The sequence below is a fragment of the Trachypithecus francoisi genome, unplaced genomic scaffold, assembly GCF_009764315.1.
Source record: "Trachypithecus francoisi isolate TF-2019V2 unplaced genomic scaffold, Tfra_2.0 Lachesis_group11, whole genome shotgun sequence".
NCBI classification, from domain to species: Eukaryota; Metazoa; Chordata; class Mammalia; order Primates; family Cercopithecidae; genus Trachypithecus; species Trachypithecus francoisi.
The window spans coordinates 10979397-11001430 of NW_022681456.1; the positions used below are offsets into that span (position 1 = coordinate 10979397).

At 44.0% G+C, this 22034-nt stretch overlaps 2 protein-coding genes across 10 annotated transcripts in view; both read left to right on the forward strand.

Moving 5' to 3' along the window:
• Positions 1-14435, forward strand: part of CLIP1 (CAP-Gly domain containing linker protein 1) — a 158378-nt gene extending 143943 nt beyond the window's left edge. For 2 of the 7 annotated variants that reach the window (XM_033220292.1, XM_033220295.1), the window contains 6 exons: positions 6135-6252; positions 6338-6488; positions 7075-7124; positions 8804-8809; positions 11713-11837; positions 12772-14435. In XM_033220292.1, the coding sequence (XP_033076183.1) occupies positions 6135-6252; positions 6338-6488; positions 7075-7124; positions 8804-8809; positions 11713-11837; positions 12772-12997 (676 nt within the window). In that variant the 3' untranslated portion in view covers positions 12998-14435. The remainder of the gene's footprint in view (positions 1-6134; positions 6253-6337; positions 6489-7074; positions 7125-8803; positions 8810-11712; positions 11838-12771) is intronic. The other 5 variants (XM_033220293.1, XM_033220294.1, XM_033220298.1 and 2 more) reach the window with 4 other exon arrangements.
• A 2636-nt stretch (positions 14436-17071) lies between these two features.
• Positions 17072-22034, forward strand: part of VPS33A (VPS33A core subunit of CORVET and HOPS complexes) — a 33258-nt gene continuing 28295 nt past the window's right edge. For all 3 annotated transcript variants that reach the window (XM_033220299.1, XM_033220301.1, XM_033220300.1), the window contains exons 1-3: positions 17072-17293; positions 19617-19682; positions 20735-20862. In XM_033220299.1, coding sequence (XP_033076190.1) covers positions 17192-17293; positions 19617-19682; positions 20735-20862 — 296 coding nt within the window. In that variant the 5' untranslated portion in view covers positions 17072-17191. The remainder of the gene's footprint in view (positions 17294-19616; positions 19683-20734; positions 20863-22034) is intronic.

Here is a 22034-nt window from a genome sequence, read left to right on the forward strand (position 1 = left end):
AAATAGCCAGCATGGTGGCGGGCGCCTGTAATCCCAGCTACTCAGGAGGCTGAGGCAGGAGAATCACTTGAACCCGGGATGCAGAGGTTGCAGTGCACTGAGATTGCGCCATTGCACTCCAGCCTGGGCAACAAGAGCAAAACTCCATCTCAAAAAAAAAAAAAAAAGAAAAAAAATTTGGGGGCTGTGAAGTTCTCTCTCTTACTTCTCTCTGTTCCCGTTTTATGTCCTCAATGTTTAGGGGACTGTCTCTTGAAAATCACTCTTAATTTTCGGCCGGGTGCAGTGGAAGTTTCGTCAGAAGTTATAGATAAAGATAACTTTTTCTGGAAGTGAAAATTTCACTCCTAGTTTCTCATATGTAGAAGTGTTTTTTGTTTGTTAATTAACGCTTATGGAAAGTTATCTCTATTTTAGAAACCTGTATGTAAATGTATTTTAGCTAATAGTTGGGATGCCTTCTAAAAGTCAGTTTGATAAAGGATTCATATGTAGGTCTATGTGTGTAATGATTAAAATAAATGTATAGGCCGGGCGCGGTGGCTCAAGCCTGTAATCCCAGCACTTTGGGAGGCCGAGACGGGCGGATCACGAGGTCAGGAGATCGAGACCATCCTGGCTAACATGGTGAAACCCCGTCTCTACTAAAAATACAAAAAACTAGCCGGGCGAGGTGGCGGGCGCCTGTAGTCCCAGCTACTCGGGAGGCTAAGGCAGGAGAATGGCGTAAACCTGGGAGGCGGAGCTTGCAGTGAGCTGAGATCCGGCCACTGCACTCCAGCCTGGGTGACAGAGCAAGACTCCGTCTCAAAAAAAAAAAAATTAAAATAAAATAAAATAAAATAGTATCAACCATTGAGTACCAAAAAGAACTTAATATACTATTAATTTTAAAAGCCTTGCAAATACTTACATTGTGAAGTATTTGAAATGTAGTTGGTCATGCAAGAACTGAGAGCTTAGTCAACACTTGAATTCAGAAGTGGTCATTAAATATACGTAGTTAAGATAGTAATAGAATCACTTTGGCCAAATGGTCATGATATTCAAGTGCAGAACTTACTCCCAACTGTAGGATTAAACTGGTTATCATTAAGAAGTTAGTAGAATCTGGCTGGACATGGTGGCTTACACCTGTAATCCCAGTGCTTTGGGAGGATCACCTGAGGTCAGGAGTTCAAGACCAGCCTGGCCAACATGGTGAAACCCCACCTCTACTAAAAATACAAAAATTAGCTGGGTGTAGTGGCACGTGCCTGGAATCTCAGCTACTCAGGAGGCTGAGGCAGGAGAGTTGCTTGAACTCAGGAGGCAGAGGTTACAGTGAGCCGAGATTGCACCACTGTACTTCAGCCTGGGCAACAGAGCGAGACTCCCATCTCAAAAAATAAAAGAAAGAAAGGCAGAAAGAAATTAGTAGAACCTTTCTTTATTGGCTGTTGTTGTTTTTTTTTTCTTTTTTTGTAACTTTAAACACTGAGTTGCAAGCAATATGTAGTAAAAATTTTTCCCCAAGCATAAAAATGTAATCATTTCTTTGAAAAACTCTGAAGTTGGGCAAGCCTTTTAAACAGGCTCTAGGCCGGGCGCCGTGGCTCAAGCCTGTAATCCCAGCACTTTGGGAGGCCGAGACGGGTGGATCACGAGGTCAGGAGATCGAGACCATCCTGGCTAACACAGTGAAACCCCGTCTCTACTAAAAAATACAAAAAAACTAGCCGGGCGAGGTGGCGGGCGCTTGTAGTCCCAGCTACTCGGGAGGCTGAGGCAGGAGAATGGCGTAAACCCGGGAGGCGGAGCTTGCAGTGAGCTGAGATCCGGCCACTGCACTCCAGCCTGGGCGACAGAGTGAGACTCCGTCTCAAAAAAAATAAATAAATAAATAAATAAACAGGCTCTAAGAGTGTAATGGGTAAAGCAGGGTATGCCTCGCATTGCTTTAATTGCCAGAGCTGGGAGGGTCTGTTCATCTGTGCCTCTGAAGCCTGATGCAGATTCAGGAGCTGGTTTGGTTTCGCTCCCTTCTCCAGGCTTTTTCGTGTCAAAGAAGGGGCTGCAAAGCCAAAGCGCAAGGCATGGATTTTTGGAGTCAGAATGCATCTCCTGTCAGTGCCCACGCAGTATTTCTGTTAGGAGGGAAAACTGGTTTGACAATAAAACCCCCAAATTCTGAAGAGGTCCTGTGCTACTTCAGCTCATCCGGCTCACTGTGGGTTGCTAACTGTCTGACTGTCTCCGCGCTTGCGCTACTTACCGATGCTCATTTCACCCTCTCTTTTCCCTTTCCTGCTCTTGCCTCCTTTGCTATATCTGTGTGTCTTTAATGGTAAGACTAAAGAAAGTCTATCCACGTTATAATAAATAAATTTCATATATTTTTAGTAAACCAAATTGTTGTATATATTTTTTGGCTGCCTTTGTCCCTCTGTGTCTTGCTTTTGTTTTGTAAAATAGTCTCAGCAGTATATATATATATACACACATACAAACACACACACATTTCCTTTTTATATCTATAGACAGCAAATAACTTCAGTGCAAATTTAGTCTCCTTACTGTATTTGCGTTTCTCTTCATGGTTCTAATATTTGGTTCTTGTTATCTTGCATTTTTAAAGCTTGCCCAGTAACACTTTAAGGTATTTGCTTCATTACTGGAATTTATTTCTTATATAAGTAGTAAGGAAAGAATCTAGATAAAATGTTCCCTTGGGAGATGGAGAGAGAGAGATTTCTGGTCCCTCTATCCCTTCTTTCATATTATGTTTATTTTCCCTTCTTGATTTTTTTTTTTTTTTTGGTAATACCAAGTCATTCCAGCTAATGGCTTAATACAATTTGTGACTCAGATGTCAGTAATGTTGGCATACACGATGGTTTATTTTCACCCCTCCTGGTGGTTTGCACAGTGGAATTGGGGCTTAGAGATGGCCTAAGAAGCTAGCGATGACGATGGGTCGCAAAGATGAGCTGCCAGAGTCTACTTACCCTGTCATCTGGTATATAAATCACAAGTCAGATTTCTTTCTTAACCATGCACGTGTTGGTAACTTGTATAAGAAACATTCTGGCAGCCATCTCCTTAGAAAGCAGCCGGACTGAGAGGTTGTGTGTATATGTGATTATGAGCAGAGTCTGTTTGGTGGCCCCAGAGAGAGAAGGACACCTGTCCCTTTTTCCTTCTGCCAGCTGGAAGTTTGTTTATTCCTCCCCAGCACTGAGCATCTGTGGGATCTTGGCCAAATAGAGTCCCAATTATAGGGAAATCTAAATCTCTTCTTGACAACCCCAAATCCTGGTATTTTTTTAGTAAAAACATTTAAAATTACATTTTTCAAATTTGAGTTGGATTTATAGCAAGTGAAGCTCTGGAAATCATTTTTATAACAAATCAATTACTAAACGCGTTTAATAGAAACATAAGAAACCCAGGAATTTTTTTTTTTTAAGACGGAGTCTTGCTCTGTTGCCCAGACTGGAGTGCAGTGGCACTATCAGAGCTCACTACAACCTCAAGCTCCTGGGCTCAAGCGATCCTCCCGCTTCAGCTTCCCTAGTAGCTGGGACAACAGGCATGTGCTGCCAGCCTAGCTTTTTTTTTTTTTTTTAAGTTTTTGTAGAGGCGGGGGTCTCACTGTGTCAGCCAGGCTGGTCTCGAACTCCTGGCCTCAAACGATCCTCCTGCCTTTGCCTCCCAGAGTGCTGGGGTGACAGGCATGAGACACCGTTCCTAGCTGAAACCCAGGCTTTATTGCATTTTTCAGTGACATCAGATATTTTTACTTCCCAGATGGCAAAAAGCGCCTGTACATTCCTTTAAGTTACTGTTTTAACCTAAGCAAGAGCCTATGTCCTAACAAGGTGTTACTAGCTTAGTAATTTACCTGCACTGATGCCCACCCGTTTCCAGTGCGTGAGTAATGTTGGGGTTTTTAATTCAAGAAATTTCTGTCTCAGATTCTTTTCTTACTACTTCTCATTCTGGAGTGTAAGTGTAAGCCACACAATGAGATAAATACAACACTTATATTTTCATCTTTGTGTAGAGTTACAATTTGCCATAAGTCATGAGATTTCTGTAACTTGTGTGCCGGATATCTTGGGTCTCACTAACCAGACATACATTCTGCCGTTTCTAACCTGGGCCTCAGTTTCCTGTTCCTCCAGTTGGTTCCAAAACAGACAACCAGTACATCCTCTGCATTTTCCCAGTTCCTTGGAATAGCAGCAGGTGTGATTTGACTTCTTGTGAAGGCTATGACCGCTCACTGATGATTGTCTCTGCTAATGCAGTATCTTAGGTTGTATGGCCTGTGGCCTAACCTAGGAAATTTTTCTCCAGTTTTGTTTTTCCTAAAGTATTTTTGTCATTTTCCTCTCATGTTTCACACTGCATGTCACTTAAAAACGTTTTATTTTAAAATAATTTTAGATTCCAGAAGAGTTGCAAACATAGTGCATCCAGTTCTCATAGACCTTCCCCCAGATGCCCCTAATTGAACATCCTACACAGCCCTGGCACAGTTATCAAAAAACTAAGAAATTACCATGAGCAGCATACGCTCAACTGAAACAAGGGACTTCATTCACATTTCACCAGTTTTCTCACTAATGTCCTTTTGTGTTCCAGCATCCAAACTAGGATCCTGCCTTGTAGTTAGTTGTCATATCTCCTTCATCTCCTCTGTATGTGACAGTTTCTCAGCCTTTTCTTCTCTTTAATGACCTTGGCATTTTAAAATGCAAGTTTTTATAACAAAACTTTAAGTATGGCCAGGCACAGTGGCTCACGCCTGTAATCCCAGCACTTTGGGAGACCAAGGTGGGCGGATCACCTGAGGTCAGTAGTTCGAGACCAGCCTGACCAACATGGTGAAACCCGGACTCTACTAAAAATAAAAAAATTAGCTGGGCCTGGTGGTGTGAGCCTGTAATCCCAGCACTTTTGTGAGGCTGAGGTGCGCAGATAACTTGAGGTCAGGAGTTTGAGAACAGCCTGGTCAACATGGTGAAACCTGCGTCTCTACTGAAAATACAAAAATTAGCCAGACATGGTGGTGTGTACCTGTAATCCCAGCTACTCGGGAGGCTGAGGCAGGAGAATCGCTTGAACCCAGGAGGCAGTGGTTGCAGTGAGCAGAGATCGTGCCACTGCACTCCAGCCTGGGCACCAGAGCGAGACTCTGTCAAAAAAAAAAAACCCACAACTTTAAATAGGTACACATATGGAAGCACACGCTAGCCTGCTCTTTGGGCTTTTTCACTGTGTCCTGTGTCCCTCCCTGTTCCTCCTTCATCTTTCCCTTTTTCTTCCCACTCCCACAGCCCTCTCATTAACGGCCTCACCCCTGCCCTCTGCTGATAACCAAGTACTGAGTCAAGCCGAGAACATAACCAGGCGCTCTGAGTTCCTCCTTCCAGGCTCCCCATGCTTTCATTCTGCACCTGAGAAAACCATTGTAACATTTTCTGTTCTAGCCTTTATGGAATTACCACTAATTTCTATGAGCTAATTTAATGTCCTCTTCAGAGTCTATGGCTGGAAAGTAATAATCCTTCAGTTTGAGTAATAATCATCATCTTTACTACTGTTTTGGCCCATAACATCTTAAACACCCATTCTTGGAACTTGCTAAAAAAGTTACTGAAATTAGTGAGAACCAATTGATATTTCCAGCATAAAGCTGCTCTGCATGACATCTGTATAACTGCTTTGCATGTGTGTATTTTAATTGTTATTATTGCTTGGTAATAATTTATTCAAGAATTAACAAAATTCAACTCGGGGTTAGATTTTAGTAGAATATTGGGGAGGGTGCAACCGGTTTTTCTTTTTTAATTCTACCTCTTCCAAATTTATTAACTTGTTTCTTTAAGTTCAAATGGATACAATCATATGCAGACTCTGGCATGTCTATGCATAGGTAAACTTTTTCTCCCCTCACAGTAAGTAAAATTTCAAGTAAAATTTTGTGAGCACAATGGCCTTAACTCCCTATAAAACTTCCCTGTTATATATATATATATATTTTTTTTTACATTAACTAACGTTAATTATGTGTTTGTTCTAGAACAGTTGTACACTGACCAGTCTTTCGGCTGATTTGTGGAACTTTTAACTCTTTGGTCTTTTAGAGAATCCAAGTTCATAAAAGACGCAGATGAAGAGAAAGCTTCCTTGCAGAAATCCATCAGCATAACTAGTGCCTTACTCACAGAAAAGGATGCCGAGCTGGAGAAACTGAGAAATGAGGTAGAGTACCACACAGGGTGCACGAGCTTTCACGCTGCCTCCTTTTGTTCAAACGCCCAGCCTAAGCTAAACAACTGTGTTTCAGGTCACAGTGCTCAGGGGAGAAAACGCCTCTGCCAAGTCCTTGCATTCAGTTGTTCAGACTCTAGAGTCTGATAAGGTGAAGCTTGAGCTCAAGGTAAAGAACTTGGAGCTTCAACTCAAAGAAAACAAGAGGCAGCTCAGCAGCTCCTCAGGTAAAGGACGCCTGCCCAGTGCTGCTCTGTACACCGTGCTTCCTCCCGAGGAGCCCTTTCTAGTAGAGATGCTCTTCGAAGACAGCTCTCGTGCTGCCCTGACCCTGACTCTCCTCAGCTCTTCCACCACTTAATCAATCGAGGGCTAATCCCACGTGCCTGCCATCCCCATTCCTGGGCCTTCTTGTGGTCTGTCAATGTTGTCACAAACCTACGATGATGACTGCCTGCTGCCATCCAGACTGGGGGTCTTAAAGTACATAGCAGTGCAGGAGAAGAGGTGGTCCCTTTGGTGAAGAAGGTTGGATTGCCTGTGTACATTCAGATGGACGTGACAGGCATTCTTACCCAGGAGTTAGCAGGCCTGAGGGAGAGCACGTGAAGGGCAGGGCTTGTGTCTGTGAGACCCTGTAGGGTCCTGCAACGGGACAGGAACTCATCCACATGTGCTCAAAGTGATGCATCTGGGAAGTCCACAGGAAAATGAGTTTTGAACACAGGCCCTTTCCCTGCAGTTTAGATTGTGATTAAAAATAGACATCTCTTGTCCCTCCACTTTTTTTTTTTTTTTTTTCTCAAATACAAGGTAATACGGACACTCAGGCAGACGAGGATGAAAGAGCCCAGGAGAGTCAGGTAATGTTCTTGCCTTATTGCTTTGCTTTCTTGCTATTTTTCAAAATCATTGAGTCTTTTGGTTTATTTTCCTTCTCATTTGATGCCTTTTGTATCATTTAGTCTTTTGAATGGGTAATACATTCCTCTAGTCCAAACATTAAACAGAATTAAACATATATACATTAAATGTCCAAACGTTCTCTCTCCTGCTCAGTTCCCAACCCTGCAAACAGTTAATTACCGTTATTAGTGTCTTTCCTTTTCAGAGATTTTTAAAAAATGTGTATATAAGCCAACAGTAATACAGTCTTCCCTCCCTTTTTTTAACGTAGATAATGGCATACTCTACATAAACGGTTCTGCACTTACCTTTTTTATAGCTATGTAGTGTTCCATTACATGGATTTACTATAATTTAGCCAGTTCCCTATTGGTTGACAATGACCCTGGGGATGTTTCTGATCCTTTGGGTGTATTATAAACAATGCTGTAAGGAATTATCTTGAGCAGCTATCATTTTACGTATTGGTATTTCTGCAAGATGAATTCCTAGAAGTAGAATTGCTCTGTCAAAGGGTTTGTTACTCATCTTAACCTTAAAAAGACTGGTTTCTTGAAAACTCAGTCTCTTAAAGCAAAAATTAACAAAACAACTTTAGTTTTAAACTAAAAATGAGATTAGGCCAGGAATGGTGGCTCATCCCTGTAATTCCAGCACTTTGGGAGGCCAAGGTACGATGATTGCTTGAGCTCAAAAGTTTGAGACCAACCTGGACATAGCGAGACCTCATCTCTACAAAAAAAAAAAAAAAAAAAAAAAGCCTGCAGCCTTGAGACAGAGCAAGACCCTGTCTCAAAACAATTAATTAATTTTAAAAAAAGTTAAGGGCCTGGGTCAGGTGCAGGGGCTCACGCCTATAATTCCAGTTCTTTGGAAGGCTGTGGCAAGCGGACTGCTTGAGATCAGACCAGCCTGAGCAACAATGGCAAGACCTTATCTCTACAAAAAATAAAATTACTCAGGCATGCTGACAAGCTCCTGTAGTCCCAGTTACCCCAGAAGCTGAGGCAGGAGGATCACTTGAGTCCAGAAGGTTGAGGCTGCAGTGAGCCATGATCATGCCACTGCACTTAGGCCTCACTGACAAAGGAAGAACCTGTCTCAGAAAAAAAAAAAAGGTGGGGTGGGGGGCCCGGGCACAGCAGCTCACACCTGCAATCCCAGCACTTTGGTAGGCCAAGGTAGACAGACTGCTCGAGCCCAAGACCAGCCTGCGCAACATGGGCACTCCAGCCTGGGTGACAGAGCAAGGCCCTGTCTCAAAACACAAAACTTTGTAGAAAGGGATTATATAAAGGCAAACTATTCTGTATTTGGAAATATAATTGTATATAGCAATAAACATCCATCTTTTAATTTTAATATATTTTGTATGTATTAGTCATGTTCAAAATTCAAAAGTACAAAAGCCACATTTTATTTTTAAATAAAAGAAAAACTCACCTTGAGATTTTAGTTGCCAGACACCTCCCTTGAGGGGCATAAAACAATTCAACATTGTACAAACTTACCATGGATTAGCATTGTCCTCTTTGTATGTCTACTGGGCTTAATAACTAACAGTGTCTTCTCTTCCCCCTTCCTTTCTGCTTCGGTCTGTTTCATCTGCTGCTGACAACACTTTTCTTCCCATCAGCAAATGGTTCGTTTCATGTTTCCTAATTTGCGTGCACACGTGTGTGTGTGTGTGTGTGTGTGGTGTGTGTGTGTGTGTGTGTGTGTAGTTTCCCACTATACTTACATCCATATTGTGGCTTTTTCTTCTTCCTGAAATGGAGCTCTTAACATGATGATGACTTAGAAAATGTACTTTGAGGCCAGGCACGGTGGCTCAAGCCTGTAATCCCAGCACTTTGGGAGGCCGAGACGGGCGGATCATGAGGTCAGGAGATCGAGACCATCCTGGCTAACACAGTGAAACCCCGTCTCTACTAAAAAATACAAAAAAAAAAAAAAACTAGCCGGGCGAGGTGGCGGGCACCTGTAGTCCCAGCTACTCGGGAGGCTGAGGCAGGAGAATGGCGTAAACTCGGGAGGCGGAGCTTGCAGAGAGCTGAGATCCGGCCACTGCACCCCAGCCTGGGCAACAGAGCGAGACTCCGTCTCCAAAAAAAAAAAAAAGAAAATGCACTTTGAGAAGTGAAGATAGACTCAGTAGGTCTGCCTTCATAGGTGGCCTCCATGATGCTGGGATATGCTGCAGAGAAAGACTGCAGTGACTGCTAACTTTGCTTCATAACTCCCCAGCAGGAGAAAAAGACCAAATATTTCTTTAAAAAGTAAAATATTTATGTATATATGTATGTGTATATCTATATTTTAAATATTATAAAGTGGGTTCTTTCAATTTAGAGAAATGAGATGTTTTTATTATTTGTAGAAGAAGGAAGAAATTTTTTGTTTTTAAGTCAAAATGACCTTCGTCTGAAAGGAAATGTTCAGGACAAGAGCGGTCCCTCCTGTCAGCTATCTTGTTGTCCCTGCTGCCCCAGGGCTCTTGGCAGAGGTGCTCACCCTCTGGGTGGCACCTGAACACCACCTAGTTGGCGTGCTCGGCTGTCTCTCCTCGGTTGGGAGGGAGCTTTAGCCTTCTCCATTTTCCCTGAGGACATGTTTACTTATTGCTCCACCATTACCAGTCAGTGGATAAATGACAGTCTGAAGGAAATTTCCATGTGACTTTTTCAGATCTACAGAACAGAAAAATCCTGGATGTATTGTAGAGTTTAATGGAAGAACTAACCTTTTTATGCAGAGAGAGAGAGAGTGTGTGTATGTATGTGTGTGTATTTATCTGAGATGGAGTCTTGCTCTGTTGCCTAGGCTGGAATGCAGTGCTGTAGTCATGGCTCACTACAATGTCCGCCTCCTGGGTTCAAGTGATTCTCCAGCCTCAGCCTCCTGAGTAGGTGGGACTACAGGCACACACCACCACACCTGGCTATTTTTGTATTTTTACTAGAGACAGGGTGTTACTATGTTGGCCATGTTGGTCTTTAACTCCTGACCTCAGGTGATCTGCATGCCTCAGCCTCCCAAAGTGTTGGGATTACAGGCGTGAACCACCGTGCCCGGCCAATATTTTTTATGTGGTAGAATGAAAACAAACTTGTGCCCATATATTCAGAAATGTAAGATTATGACTTTTGGAGAATGCAAGATTTTTTCTATTTGAAAAAAAATGTTTCTTATACTTTTTCATGAACCAATAGCACTCCACCAACCCACAGATTTAGATGTTTAGGAATAATTTCATCTGGGTGCTGTGGCTCATGCCTTTAATCCCAGCACTTTGGGAGGCCAAGACTGGCGGATCACAAGGTCAGAAGTTTGAGACCAGTCTGGACAATATGAAACCCCGTCTCTATTAAAAATAAAAAAATTAGCCGGGTGTGGTGGTGCATGCCTGTAGTCCTAGCTACTAGGGAGGCTGAGGCAGGAGAATCGCTTGAACCTGGGAGGCAGAAGTTGCAGTGAGCCAAGATCGAGCCATTGCACTCCAGCCTGGGCAACAGAGCAAGACTCCGTCTCATAAATAAATAATTTCATGGCCCGGCACAGTGGCTCACTTGTATTCCCAGCACTTTGGGAGGCCGAGGCGGGCGGATCACCTGAGGTCAGGAGTTTGAGACCTGACCTGGCCAACATGGTGAAACCCCGTTTCTACTAAAACTACAAAAATCAGACAGGCATGGTAACATGTACCTATAATCCCAGCTATTCAGGAGGCTGAGACAGGAGAATCGCTTGAACCCAGGAGACAAGAGGCTGCAGTGAGCTGAGATCCTGACCACTGCACTCCAGCCTAGGCAACAGAGCGAGAAAAAAAAAAAAAGAATTTCATTTGCCTCAAAAAGAAATGAAGTTTACCCATGTTATACCTAGAAACATTTAATGAAGTGTAATTTAAATGTTTTTTAAAATATAAAATAGCATCTACTCAGGAACATTTGAAGAAATCTGAAAGGTATGAGGGGGTAAAAGAAACTGCCATAGTCGGCCGGGCGCGGTGGCTCAAGCCTGTAATCCCAGCACTTTGGGAGGCCGAGACGGGTGGATCACGAGGTCAGGAGATCGAGACCATCCTGGCTAACATGATGAAACCCCATCTCTACTAAAAAAGACAAAAAACTAGCCGGGCGACGTGGCGGGCGCCTGTAGTCCCAGCTGCTTGGGAGGCTGAGGCAGGAGAATGGCGTAAACTCAGGAGGCGGAGCTTGCAGTGAGCTGAGATCCGGCCACTGCACTCCAGCCTGGGCGGCAGAGCGAGACTCCGTCTCAAAAAAAAAAAAAAAAAAAAAGAAACTGCCATAGTCTTACCACCACCACCTAGACATAGCCTCATTTAAGTTCAGCTCTTGACTCACACAGTCTCAGCATGCCTGTCCTTGGGGAGAGTGAAAAGCATGGGTTCCTAATAGCCACTGTTGGCCCCTTCTGCACATTTTGCCACCAGAGCTTAAAGGTATAAACTTCATGACTTCTTGATGCTTCAGCTTATATATATTCTTGACATTTTACACATCTTTTTTTTTTTTTAAACAGATTGATTTCCTAAATTCAGTAATAGTGGACCTTCAAAGGAAGAATCAAGACCTCAAGATGAAGGTGGAAATGATGTCAGAAGCAGCCCTGAATGGAAACGGGGATGACCTGAACAATTATGACAGGTATTTCATATGAAGACATACTGATTGCTGTAATCCCAGCACTTTGGGAGGCCAAGGCGGGCAGATCACTTAAGGTCAGGAGTTCGAGACCAGCCTGGCCAACATAGTGAAACCTCGTCTCTACTAAAAATACAAAAGTTAGCCAGGTATAGTGGCGCATGCCTGTAATCCCAGCTACTTGGGAGGCCGAGGCAGGAGAACTGCTTGAGCCTTGGAGGTGGAGGTTGCAATCAGCCAAGATTGTGCCACTGTACTCCAACCTGAGTGACAGAGCAAGACCTTGTCTCAAAAAAAGCCATACTGATTGGAACCTTAGTTTCATCAAAATAAATGTGTTTTTAAAATGAGCTTCTCTAGGGGATTGTAAAAAGACACAACAAAAAAAACAATTGTTTTGTGGTTCCTTTGCCATAGATTTCCGTAAATCTGGCAAGTGAGTGAGAGGAGACTACAAATGGTTTGATGTGAAAATTTTAAATGTGAGGCTGGCATGGTGGCCACACCTGTGATCCCAGCACTTTGGGAGGCCGAGGTGGGCAGATCACCTGGGGTCAGGAGTTCGAGACCAACTTGGCTAACCCAGCAAAACCCCATCTCGACTAAAAATACAAAAAAATTAGCTGACGGGGTGGTGCGCACCTGTAATCCCAGCTACTCAGGAGGCTGAAGCAGGAGAATTGCTTGCACCCAGGAGGCAGAGGTTGCAGTAAGCCAAGATCATGCCACTGCACTCCAGCCTGGGTGACAGAGTGAGACTGCATCTCAAAAAATCAAACAAAAAACTTTAAATGTGGAATAATGTACTACTTATACTGGAGGCTCTCAGACTTGACCATAATTAGTCCTTGCTTAATTTTTTAAATTCTTTACAAGTGTTCTTGTCTCTTCAGTTTCTTCTTATACATTTTCTGATTTCACACATTGACATTTGTAGCGATGATCAGGAGAAACAGTCCAAGAAGAAACCTCGCCTCTTCTGTGACATTTGTGACTGCTTTGATCTCCACGATACAGAGGATTGTCCTACCCAGGCACAGATGTCAGAGGACCCTCCCCATTCCACACACCATGGCAGTCGGGGTGAGGAGCGCCCATACTGTGAAATCTGTGAGATGTTTGGACACTGGGCCACCAACTGCAATGACGACGAGACCTTCTGATGAAGCCTCAAGTGGAGGGCACGGCTCTCTCAGATGCGCTCGCACTGACACAGCGTAACACCAGCATTGTGTGTGCAGACTCCAAGAGAACTCATGGTATTTTTTACCCCATCAGCAAATCTAGGAAAATATTTTGATCTTCAACAAATTGCCCTTTAGTCTCCCCTTATGAGTTAGAAGAATAAATATTTAGTAGGTGAGTTTTCACCTCGAATTTTGTTTTCTTGATTTTTAAGTTTGAAGACATTGCACCAGATGCCATTACATTTATTGTCCCCAGACCTCATAGAAAAATCCCTACCCTTACAATACCTTATTTAAGTAACTTTAAATTATGCCGTTACTTTTCATATTTGCACTAAAATATTTCCAGGCTGCATTTGTATATTTAGATTTTTTGGTTAAGCTTTGACACTGGAATGAGTTGAAAAAATGTGCCATTTTGCATTTTCATCTACTCGTTTAAAGTATTTTATTCTTATTCAAAGAAATATCTGAGCTCTTTGCACTACCTGTTATCAGTAGTGCCTTTGTTTCAGGCTTGATAATACTTAGGTGTGATTATAAAATCATGAAGCAGGTAAAGGGAGGGGAAAGTCCCCAAACTGCTGTGGGGACATTTGATAATCTATATGCTGCACCCACTTAATCTACTGTGGTGTTTTGTTTATTAGTTTTCCATAATTTCAGCTTCTATATATTATATGTATATATTTTTTAAAAATCTATATTTTGGGGAAAAAACATACACAATGTGTCTTTCTTTTTGGATATTTACCTTTTTGAAAAAGAAAACTATTAAAATGATCATTAGGACATAACGGACTAGGCCAGACATAGCATCCTGCGGCTTTGCAGCATTTTCATTTGTTTGTTTTCCTTTTATTTCTTAAACAGATTTAAATAACTGGAGGAATTTTCTCCAATTTTGTTTCCTTCTCTAGCAGGTATCCCCAGCAGTCAGTTAACAATAAGCCACTATAAAACACCTAAATTAACCAGTCTACAATCTTCCTTTACAAGTTTTTTTACTGTTTTTAGATGAATGTACGATGAGAAATTCAACATTAATAATTTTGGATTTTCTTATCACAAAAAAGAAAATGAAGGACCTCAAAGCACCAGAACAGTTTATCGACCAGTTTGAATCTATTTATCTTCATTTGAATGTCTTCTAGAATATGTAAAAAGGAATAAAATGTATCTTCCATGCTACATGTACAATAAGAACTTCTATAATTGTATATATGCCTTTGATGTCTTTTCCCCTCAAGATGATCACCTGTGTGTTTGACAGTGAATATGAAATCTGTTACCAGTTGAAAGTTTTGGTTATGAATGTAATACAAATTGTTTCACAAACAGAAAACGTGTAAAGCAGTATTAAAATTTGGCCAAACAAGTGTTCTGTATCTACTTTAATAAATGGTTATTCGTTTTTGTTTTGTGGGTTTGGTTTTGTTTGAGACAGGGTCTCACTCTGTTGTCCAGGCTGTGGATTGCTGCAGCCTCCAACTCCTGGGCTCAAGCAATCCTCTCGCCTCAGCCACTGAAGTAGCTAGGACTACAGGCAAGTGCCACCACACCTGGCCAATTTTTTTTTTTTTTTTTTTGAGACGGAGTCTCGCTCTGTCGCCCAGGCTGGACTGCAGTGGCTCAATCTCAGCTCACTGCAAGCTCTGCCTCCCGGGTTGACGCCATTTTCCTGCCTCAGCCTCCCGAGTAGCTGGGACTATAGGCATCTGCCACCACGCCCAGCTAGTTTTTTGTATTTTTAGTGGAGACGGGGTTTCACCATGTTAGCCAGGATGGTCTCGATCTCCTGACCTCGTGATCCGCCCACCTTGGCCTCCCAAAGTGCTAGGATTACAACGCCTGGCTAATTTTTAAATTTTTATGTAGAGAGTGAGTCTCCCTATGTTGCCCAGGCTGGTTTTGAACTCCTGGGTTCAAGCGATCCTCCCACCACAGCCTCCTACAGTGTTGGGAGTACACGTGTGAGCTGTACTTGCCCAGCCAATAAATGGTTATTCTTTTTTGCTAATGGTAGTAGACTGATATTCTCAGGTTTGTCATAATGGTTTTACTTCAAATGATCAAACCCTATACAGTCATACAGCAATTTCTACTGCAGTCTTGTTACTAAATGGTTTTTAAGAAATTGGTGGCTGGCTGGGCGCGGCGGCTCACGCCTGTAATCCCAGCACTTTGGAGGCGGAGGTGGGCAGATCATGAGGTCAGGAGATCAAGACCATCCTGGCTAACACGGTGAAACCCCATCCCTACAACAAATATAAAAAATTAGCTGGGCGAGGTGGCGGGCGCCTGTAGTCCCAGCTACTCGGGAGGCTGAGGCAGGAGAATGGTGTGAACCCGGGAGGCGGAGCTTGCAGACTCCATCTCACAGAAAAAAAAAAAAAAAAAAAAAAAAAAAAAAAGGGGGGCTGGGCGTGGTGGCTCACACCTGTAATCTCAGCACTTCGGGAGGCCAAGGTGGGCGAATCACGAGGTCAGGAGATTGAGACCATCCTGGCTAACACGATCAAACTCCGTCTCTACTAAAAAAATACAAAAAATTAGCCAGGTGTGGTGGCACATGCCTGTAGTCCCAGCTACTCGGGAGGCTGAGGTAGAATTGCTTGAACTCAGGAGGCGGAGCTTGCAGTGAGCCGAGATTGTGCCACTGCATGCACTCCAGCCTGGGTGACAGAGCAAGACTCCGTATCAAAAAAAGGTAAGCTGGCCGGGCGCAGTGGCTCACGCCTGTAATCCCAGCACTTTGGGAGGCCGAGACGGGCGGATCACGAGGTCAGGAGATCGAGACCATCCTGGCTAACACGGTGAAACCCCGTCTCCACTAAAAATACAAAAAAAAAAACTAGCCGGGCGAGGTGGCGGGCGCCTGCAGTCCCAGCTACTCGGGAGGCTGAGGCAGGAGAATGGCGGGAACCCGGGAGGCGGAGCTTGCAGTGAGCTGAGATCCGGCCACTGCACTCCAGCCCAGGCGACAGAACGAGACTCCGTCTCAAAAAAAAAAAATAAGCTATGCACTCAAAGAAGGAAATTTTCGTCTTTGACCAGATCCCAAAAAGCCCATTTCCACCCCAAAGTATCGAAACGCATATATTCTACTAATATTAATAATTTATTGAGCAATTAAGTTCCAGGCACCCAAGCTAAGCCTTTCACGTGGACTACACGATGAAATTCATGTCCTCATTGTTCCTCACTACAACTCGAGTAACATGGAATTTTACTGAGGCAGGTCCCTGGATTCCAGAAGCAATACTATTTGTGTGAAATGCCACATCGCTGTAAAAGTCTGTTATGAAGGGATTACCCCCCTCCCCCCCAGCAAAAAAGTCCACTCAAGATTCCCTCGACTCCTCACCATATTCATATATTTTAGCTCACAAATCAAAACAACCTTGATTAGTGCAAAGCTAAGAACCTTCTGACTGCTATAATTTAAAATATTTGAGCAGTGGGTGGCGGCGCACACCTGTGCTTCCAGCTACTCCAGCGGCTGAGGTGGGAGGATCACTTGAGCCCGGGAGGTAGAGGCTGCAGTGAGCTATGATCACGTCACTGCACTCCAGCCTGGGCGACAGGGTGAGACCATCTCAAAAAAAAATTTTTTTTTTTCCTATCCAAATTTGGCCTTAAGATATCATCTTACAGCAAGTACCTTTGCTGCAAATAAAAATTCGCGATTTTTAAAAGGGACAAGAGAGAGTCAATGTTTTTTTTTTTTGTTTGGTTGGTTGGTGGTTTTGTTGTTTTTTGAGACGAAGTCTGCCCAGGCTGGTCTCGGACTCCCGGCCTCAAGCTATCACTCCTACCTCGGCCTCTTAAAGTGCTGGGATTACAGGCGTAAGCCACCGCGCCCGGTCTACTCCAGATCTTTAAAATCGCTTTTCAGCGCCCGACGACTCCTGGAGTGACCAGGTTCTGAAACGCACCCTGGGTCTTGGCGAGAATCTGAACAACCACCGGGGTAGAAGAAAGAGGTGGACACTAGGGCCAGGCGAGGTAGAACCCGAACCCGGTAGATTCCGTTTTCCCAGTTGGCAAGCGCAGCCGCACCAGTCACGTGGACGCGTTGTCATGTGACTGCGTCAGTGGTCCTCCCGTTGGAACCGGCGGAACCGGCGGACGTGGTTGGCGTTGTGGGTCAGGGGGTGGTGGGGCAAGATGGCGGCACACCTGTCCTACGGGCGAGTGAACCTAAATGTGCTGCGCGAGGCGGTGCGTCGCGAGCTGCGCGAGTTCCTGGACAAGTGCGCAGGGAGCAAGGTGAGGGGCGGGAGGCAGCGACACCGCCCTCGCCTCCCCTGGTCCGGCCTAGCTTAATCCGTTTCCTGCCGCCTGAGTTCGCGGTTTACGAGGTCCCCGGGGCTTCCAAGGAGGCGAGCCTCAGGGCCCTTTTACCTGCACCCCTGTAGCGATGAAGGGGGGGCCCTGGGCGTACAGCCTGGAGCCGGAGTGGCACCGCGACTGTTTTGTGAGAGCAGAGTAAGCCACTGTGATAGCCCGGCCGCTGATGAGCCGGTTTATGTCAGGTGTTTCCTCTGCTGCCTGCCGAGGCACCGGACGGGTGGGCGGTCCAACAGTGTGGATGGTCCAGTGTCCATTCATTACGGGGATCATACGTGTCAGTACAAATCGTACCTTAGAAACTCTTGAAACACCAGCAGCTTGCAACCTGCTGCTCACGCGTGTTACGAGAGAAGTTGTAATCATTTGGGCTTTTAACCTGGCCTCCTAAGATAGTATAACTTATCTAGTAGCACCGTTTTCACAAGGGAGTCAGGAACGAGATCAGAGATTTTATAGGATTTCTTTTAAATGGTGTCACCTCTCCTTCATCCCCTTAGGGTTTATCCGTCACCCTAAGTTACTGAAAGTACAACTGTGAAAAGTCGAACTGGGGAGCCTCAGTCTTGGAGAGAACAGAACCCGAAGAGGTAGAGTGGGTGCTAGCAGCCTTTGAGAGAAAAAAAAACAGGCGACATCATAGGGGTCCAGTTTCAATTCAGCAAAGGATGCTGAAATCTGGAAAACATCATGGATTGTATCAGTGTCAGTTTCCTGGTTGTAATATGTTACCCCTGGAGGAAACTGAGCAAAGTGTACAGGGGCTTGCTCTGTATTATTTCTTTTCATTAAATGTTAATGTACGATTATTTAAATAAATATTTTTATTTAAGAAAAAAATTTATACTGGAGTTAAGCAGTAGAAATACTCATAGGGGTCCAGAGTAGTGATTCGTGGTGTCAAAAAGTCCTAGGTTGGAGTCCTCACTCCCTTACACTCTGTATGGTCTAAGGTCTCTATATGGCCTTGGAAAGTTAATTAAACTTACTGAGCTTTTAAGAATTTTCTCTTCTGGCCAGGCGTGGTGGAAAAGGAAGTGCAATGTAATCCCAGCACTTTGGGAGGCCACGGCAGGCAGATCGCTTGAGCCCAGAGTTGGAGACCAGCCTAGGCAACATGGCGAAATCTCATCTCTACTAAAACACAAATTAGCCTGATGTGATGGCACACACCTGTAGTCCCGGTTACTCCAGAGGCTGAGACAGGAAGATCACCTATGCCCAGGAAATCGAGGCTTCAGTGAGCTATGATTCCACCACTGCCCCGTCTCCAAAAAAAAAAAAACAAATCTTCTTTTGCCAAAATAAGATTTGTGATACCTATAGCGTAGGTTTTAATTCTGTATAATTGACAATTTCCATATGGCTCAATTTGATAAATCCATGACACAGATATACAAGGATGTGAATGTGGTCAGAAGTAATTACATTTTTTTTTATTCGGCCGCATGCATTGGCTCACGCTTGTCATCCCACCACTTTGGAAGGACAAGGTGGGTGGATCACCTTAGGTCAGGAGTTCGAGACCAGCCTGGGCAACATTGTGAAACCTCATCTCTACTAAAAGTACAAAAATTGGCCAGGCATGGTGGTGCATGCCTATAATCCCAGCTACTCAGGAGGCTGAGGCAGGAGAATCACTTGAATCCTGGAGGCGGAGGTTGCAATGCGCCGAGGTCACACCACTGTACTCTAGCCTGGGCAACACTCAAGACTCTGTCTCAAAAATGAAATAACAGCATAACCCCAAACATTTTTAAATTCTTTTTTCTGCTTTATTATTATTTTAATCTTGTAACACTAAGAAAAATTTTTTTTTTTTTGAGACGGAGTCTTGCTCTGTCACCCGGGCTGGAGTGCAGTGGCCGGATCTCAGCTCACTGCAAGCTCCGCCTCCCGGGTTCACACCATTCTCCTGCCTCAGCCTCCCGAGTAGCTGGGACTACAGGCGCCCGCCACCTCGCCTGGCTAGTTTTTTTTTTTTTTTTTTGTATTTTTAGGAGAGACGGGGTTTCACTGTGTTAGCCAGGATGGTCTCAATCTCCTGACCTCGTGATCTGGCCGTCTCGGCCTCCCAGAGTGCTGGGATTGCAGGCTTGAGCCACTGCGCCCGGCCGAGAAAATTTTTTAACCCGGAATTTGAAGCAAATATTCCTCCTGTTTATGATAGGCAATTTTTTATTGATATTGTTAAAATTCCTGGTATTAACTCTAATAAGAGAATGTTTCTCCCCTCTTACAGGCAATAGTTTGGGATGAATACCTAACTGGACCCTTTGGCCTGATTGCACAGTATTCACTATTGAAGGTAAATGAGCTATTTGGGTTTTGTTAGGGGATTAATAATTCTGTACTTTAGCAGTTATGATAGGATTTTATATTTCTTCCTGAATCATTGGTTTGCAAAGCTGTTTGGTCTTTATAAACACTAATACTAGTGCCTGATTAACATTTTGTATCCATTGGCCAGTGATTCTGTACTGATTCTAGCATTATATTATGTGACCATTACCTGGTGTCTTTGATAGTTCATCATGTAAGCGTCATTTGAATGCTGATGCAGTAACAGTGTTTTGTTTTTTTTTTTTTTTTGAGACGGAGTCTCACTCTGTCACCCAGGCTGGAGTGCAGTGGCCAGATCTCAGCTCACTGCAAGCTCCGCCTCCCGGGTTCACGCCATTCTCCTGCCTCAGCCTCCAGAGTAGCTGGGACTACAGGCGCCCGCCACCTTGCCCGGCTAGTTTTTTGTATTTTTAGTAGAGACGGGGTTTCACCGTGTTAGCCAGGATGGTCTCGATCTCCTGACCTCGTGATCCGCCCGTCTCGGCCTCCCAAAGTGCTGGGATCACAGGCTTGAGCCACCGCGCCCAGCCGTAACAGTGGTTTTAGGGCTGGGCGCGGTGGCTCACGCCTGTGATCCCAGCACTTTGGGAGGCCGAGGCGGGTGGATTACGAGGTCAGGACTTCAGGACCAGCCTGGCTAACGTGGTAAAACTCTGTCTCTACTAAAAATACAAAAATTAGCTGGGCACGGAGGTGCGCGCCTGTAGTCCCAGATACTTGGAAAGCTGAGGCAGGAGAATCACTTGAACCCAGGAGGCGGAGATTGCAGTGAGCCAAGATCGCGCCATTGCACTCCAGCCTGGGTGACAGGGCGAGACTCTGTCTCAGAAAAAAAAAAAAAAAACAGTGGCTTTATACTGAAACTTTGTCCTTTATGTATTTGGCTTTGAGGGAATCTAAATTTCGATATTAAAATATTAACGTGCACTTGATTGGGGGTATTTATGATTTCTGAGTCTGAAAATGACAGGCAAATTTCAGTCTTTTTGTTAACCTTTTGTGTATGTGTTTGCCCAGGAACATGAAGTGGAAAAAATGTTCACACTTAAAGGAAATCGTTTGCCGGCAGCTGATGTCAAGAATATTATTTTTTTTGTCAGACCCAGGCTAGAGTTGATGAATATAATTGCTGAAAACGTGCTCAGGTATCTCAGAGCTTGTGTTTGATCTAAAATAGTTTGGTCCTTATAATGCTTTTAATGTATGAGCTCCTTCTCATGGAAGACCCTCACTCTTGCCAGTGCAAGGTGGTCTTTTGAAAAACTGGGATAAGCATGGAAGAATATGAAAGAGAAGATGGGGGCTAGGGGAAGGTGGAAATGGTTAATGGATACAAAAAAAAATAGAATGAATAAGACCTACTATTTGATAGCACAGCAAGGGGACTATAGTTAATAATAACTTAATTACATATTTTTAAACTTAAAGAGTGAGGCTGGACATGGTGGATCACACTTGTAATCCCAGCATTTTAAGAGGCCAGGGCAGGTGGATCACTTGAGGTCAGGGGTTCGAGACCAGCCTGGCCAACATAGTGAAACCCCGTCTCTACTAAAAATACAAAAATTAGCCAGGTGTAGTGGCTTGTGCCTGTAGTCCCAGCTACTCAGAAGACTGAGGCATGATAATCTCTTGAACCTGGGAGGCAGAGGTTGCAGAGAGCTGAGATCACGCCACTACACTCCAGCCTGCAGGACAGAGGGAGACTCCGTCTCAAAAAAAAAAAGAGTGTAATTGGATTGTTTGTAACTCAAAGAATAAGTGCTTGAGAGGATGTGCCCGCCTGTTCTCCATGATGTTCTTATTTCCCACTGCATGCCCATATCAAAACATCTCATGGACCCCATAAATATATGTGCCTGCTATGTACCCCCCAAAAATTGAAAATAGAGAAGATGGGAAACTTAGGAGGTCGTTCTCAGCAGTTTGAGAGGAGGATCATCCTATAACCCCATTCTTTCAGGATAGCCAAAAGCTTAAACCTGTGTCAGTAAAAAGGACCCTAGTTTAAAAAAATAAACCTCCAGCAGTAATTTTTAAATATACTGCATGTACTTGAATTTCATAAGCAAAAAAAAAAAAAAAAAAAAGCTGATTAAAATTTAATATAGCATCCAGTCTATAGAGGAAGTGCTCCCAGCCCAGTCTCCACTCCGTGGTACAATTGATTGTTGCAGCCCCTAAAATCTTAAAAGCATGTGGGCTATTTTTGGAAGTCCTCTGTCAAGGAGAGTAAGGGCGGGAGTCAAGAGTGATCTTTCGTTTTAATTTAAGACTCTTTATGGCTGCATTGCTTCGGTTGAAGAACCATTTGTTT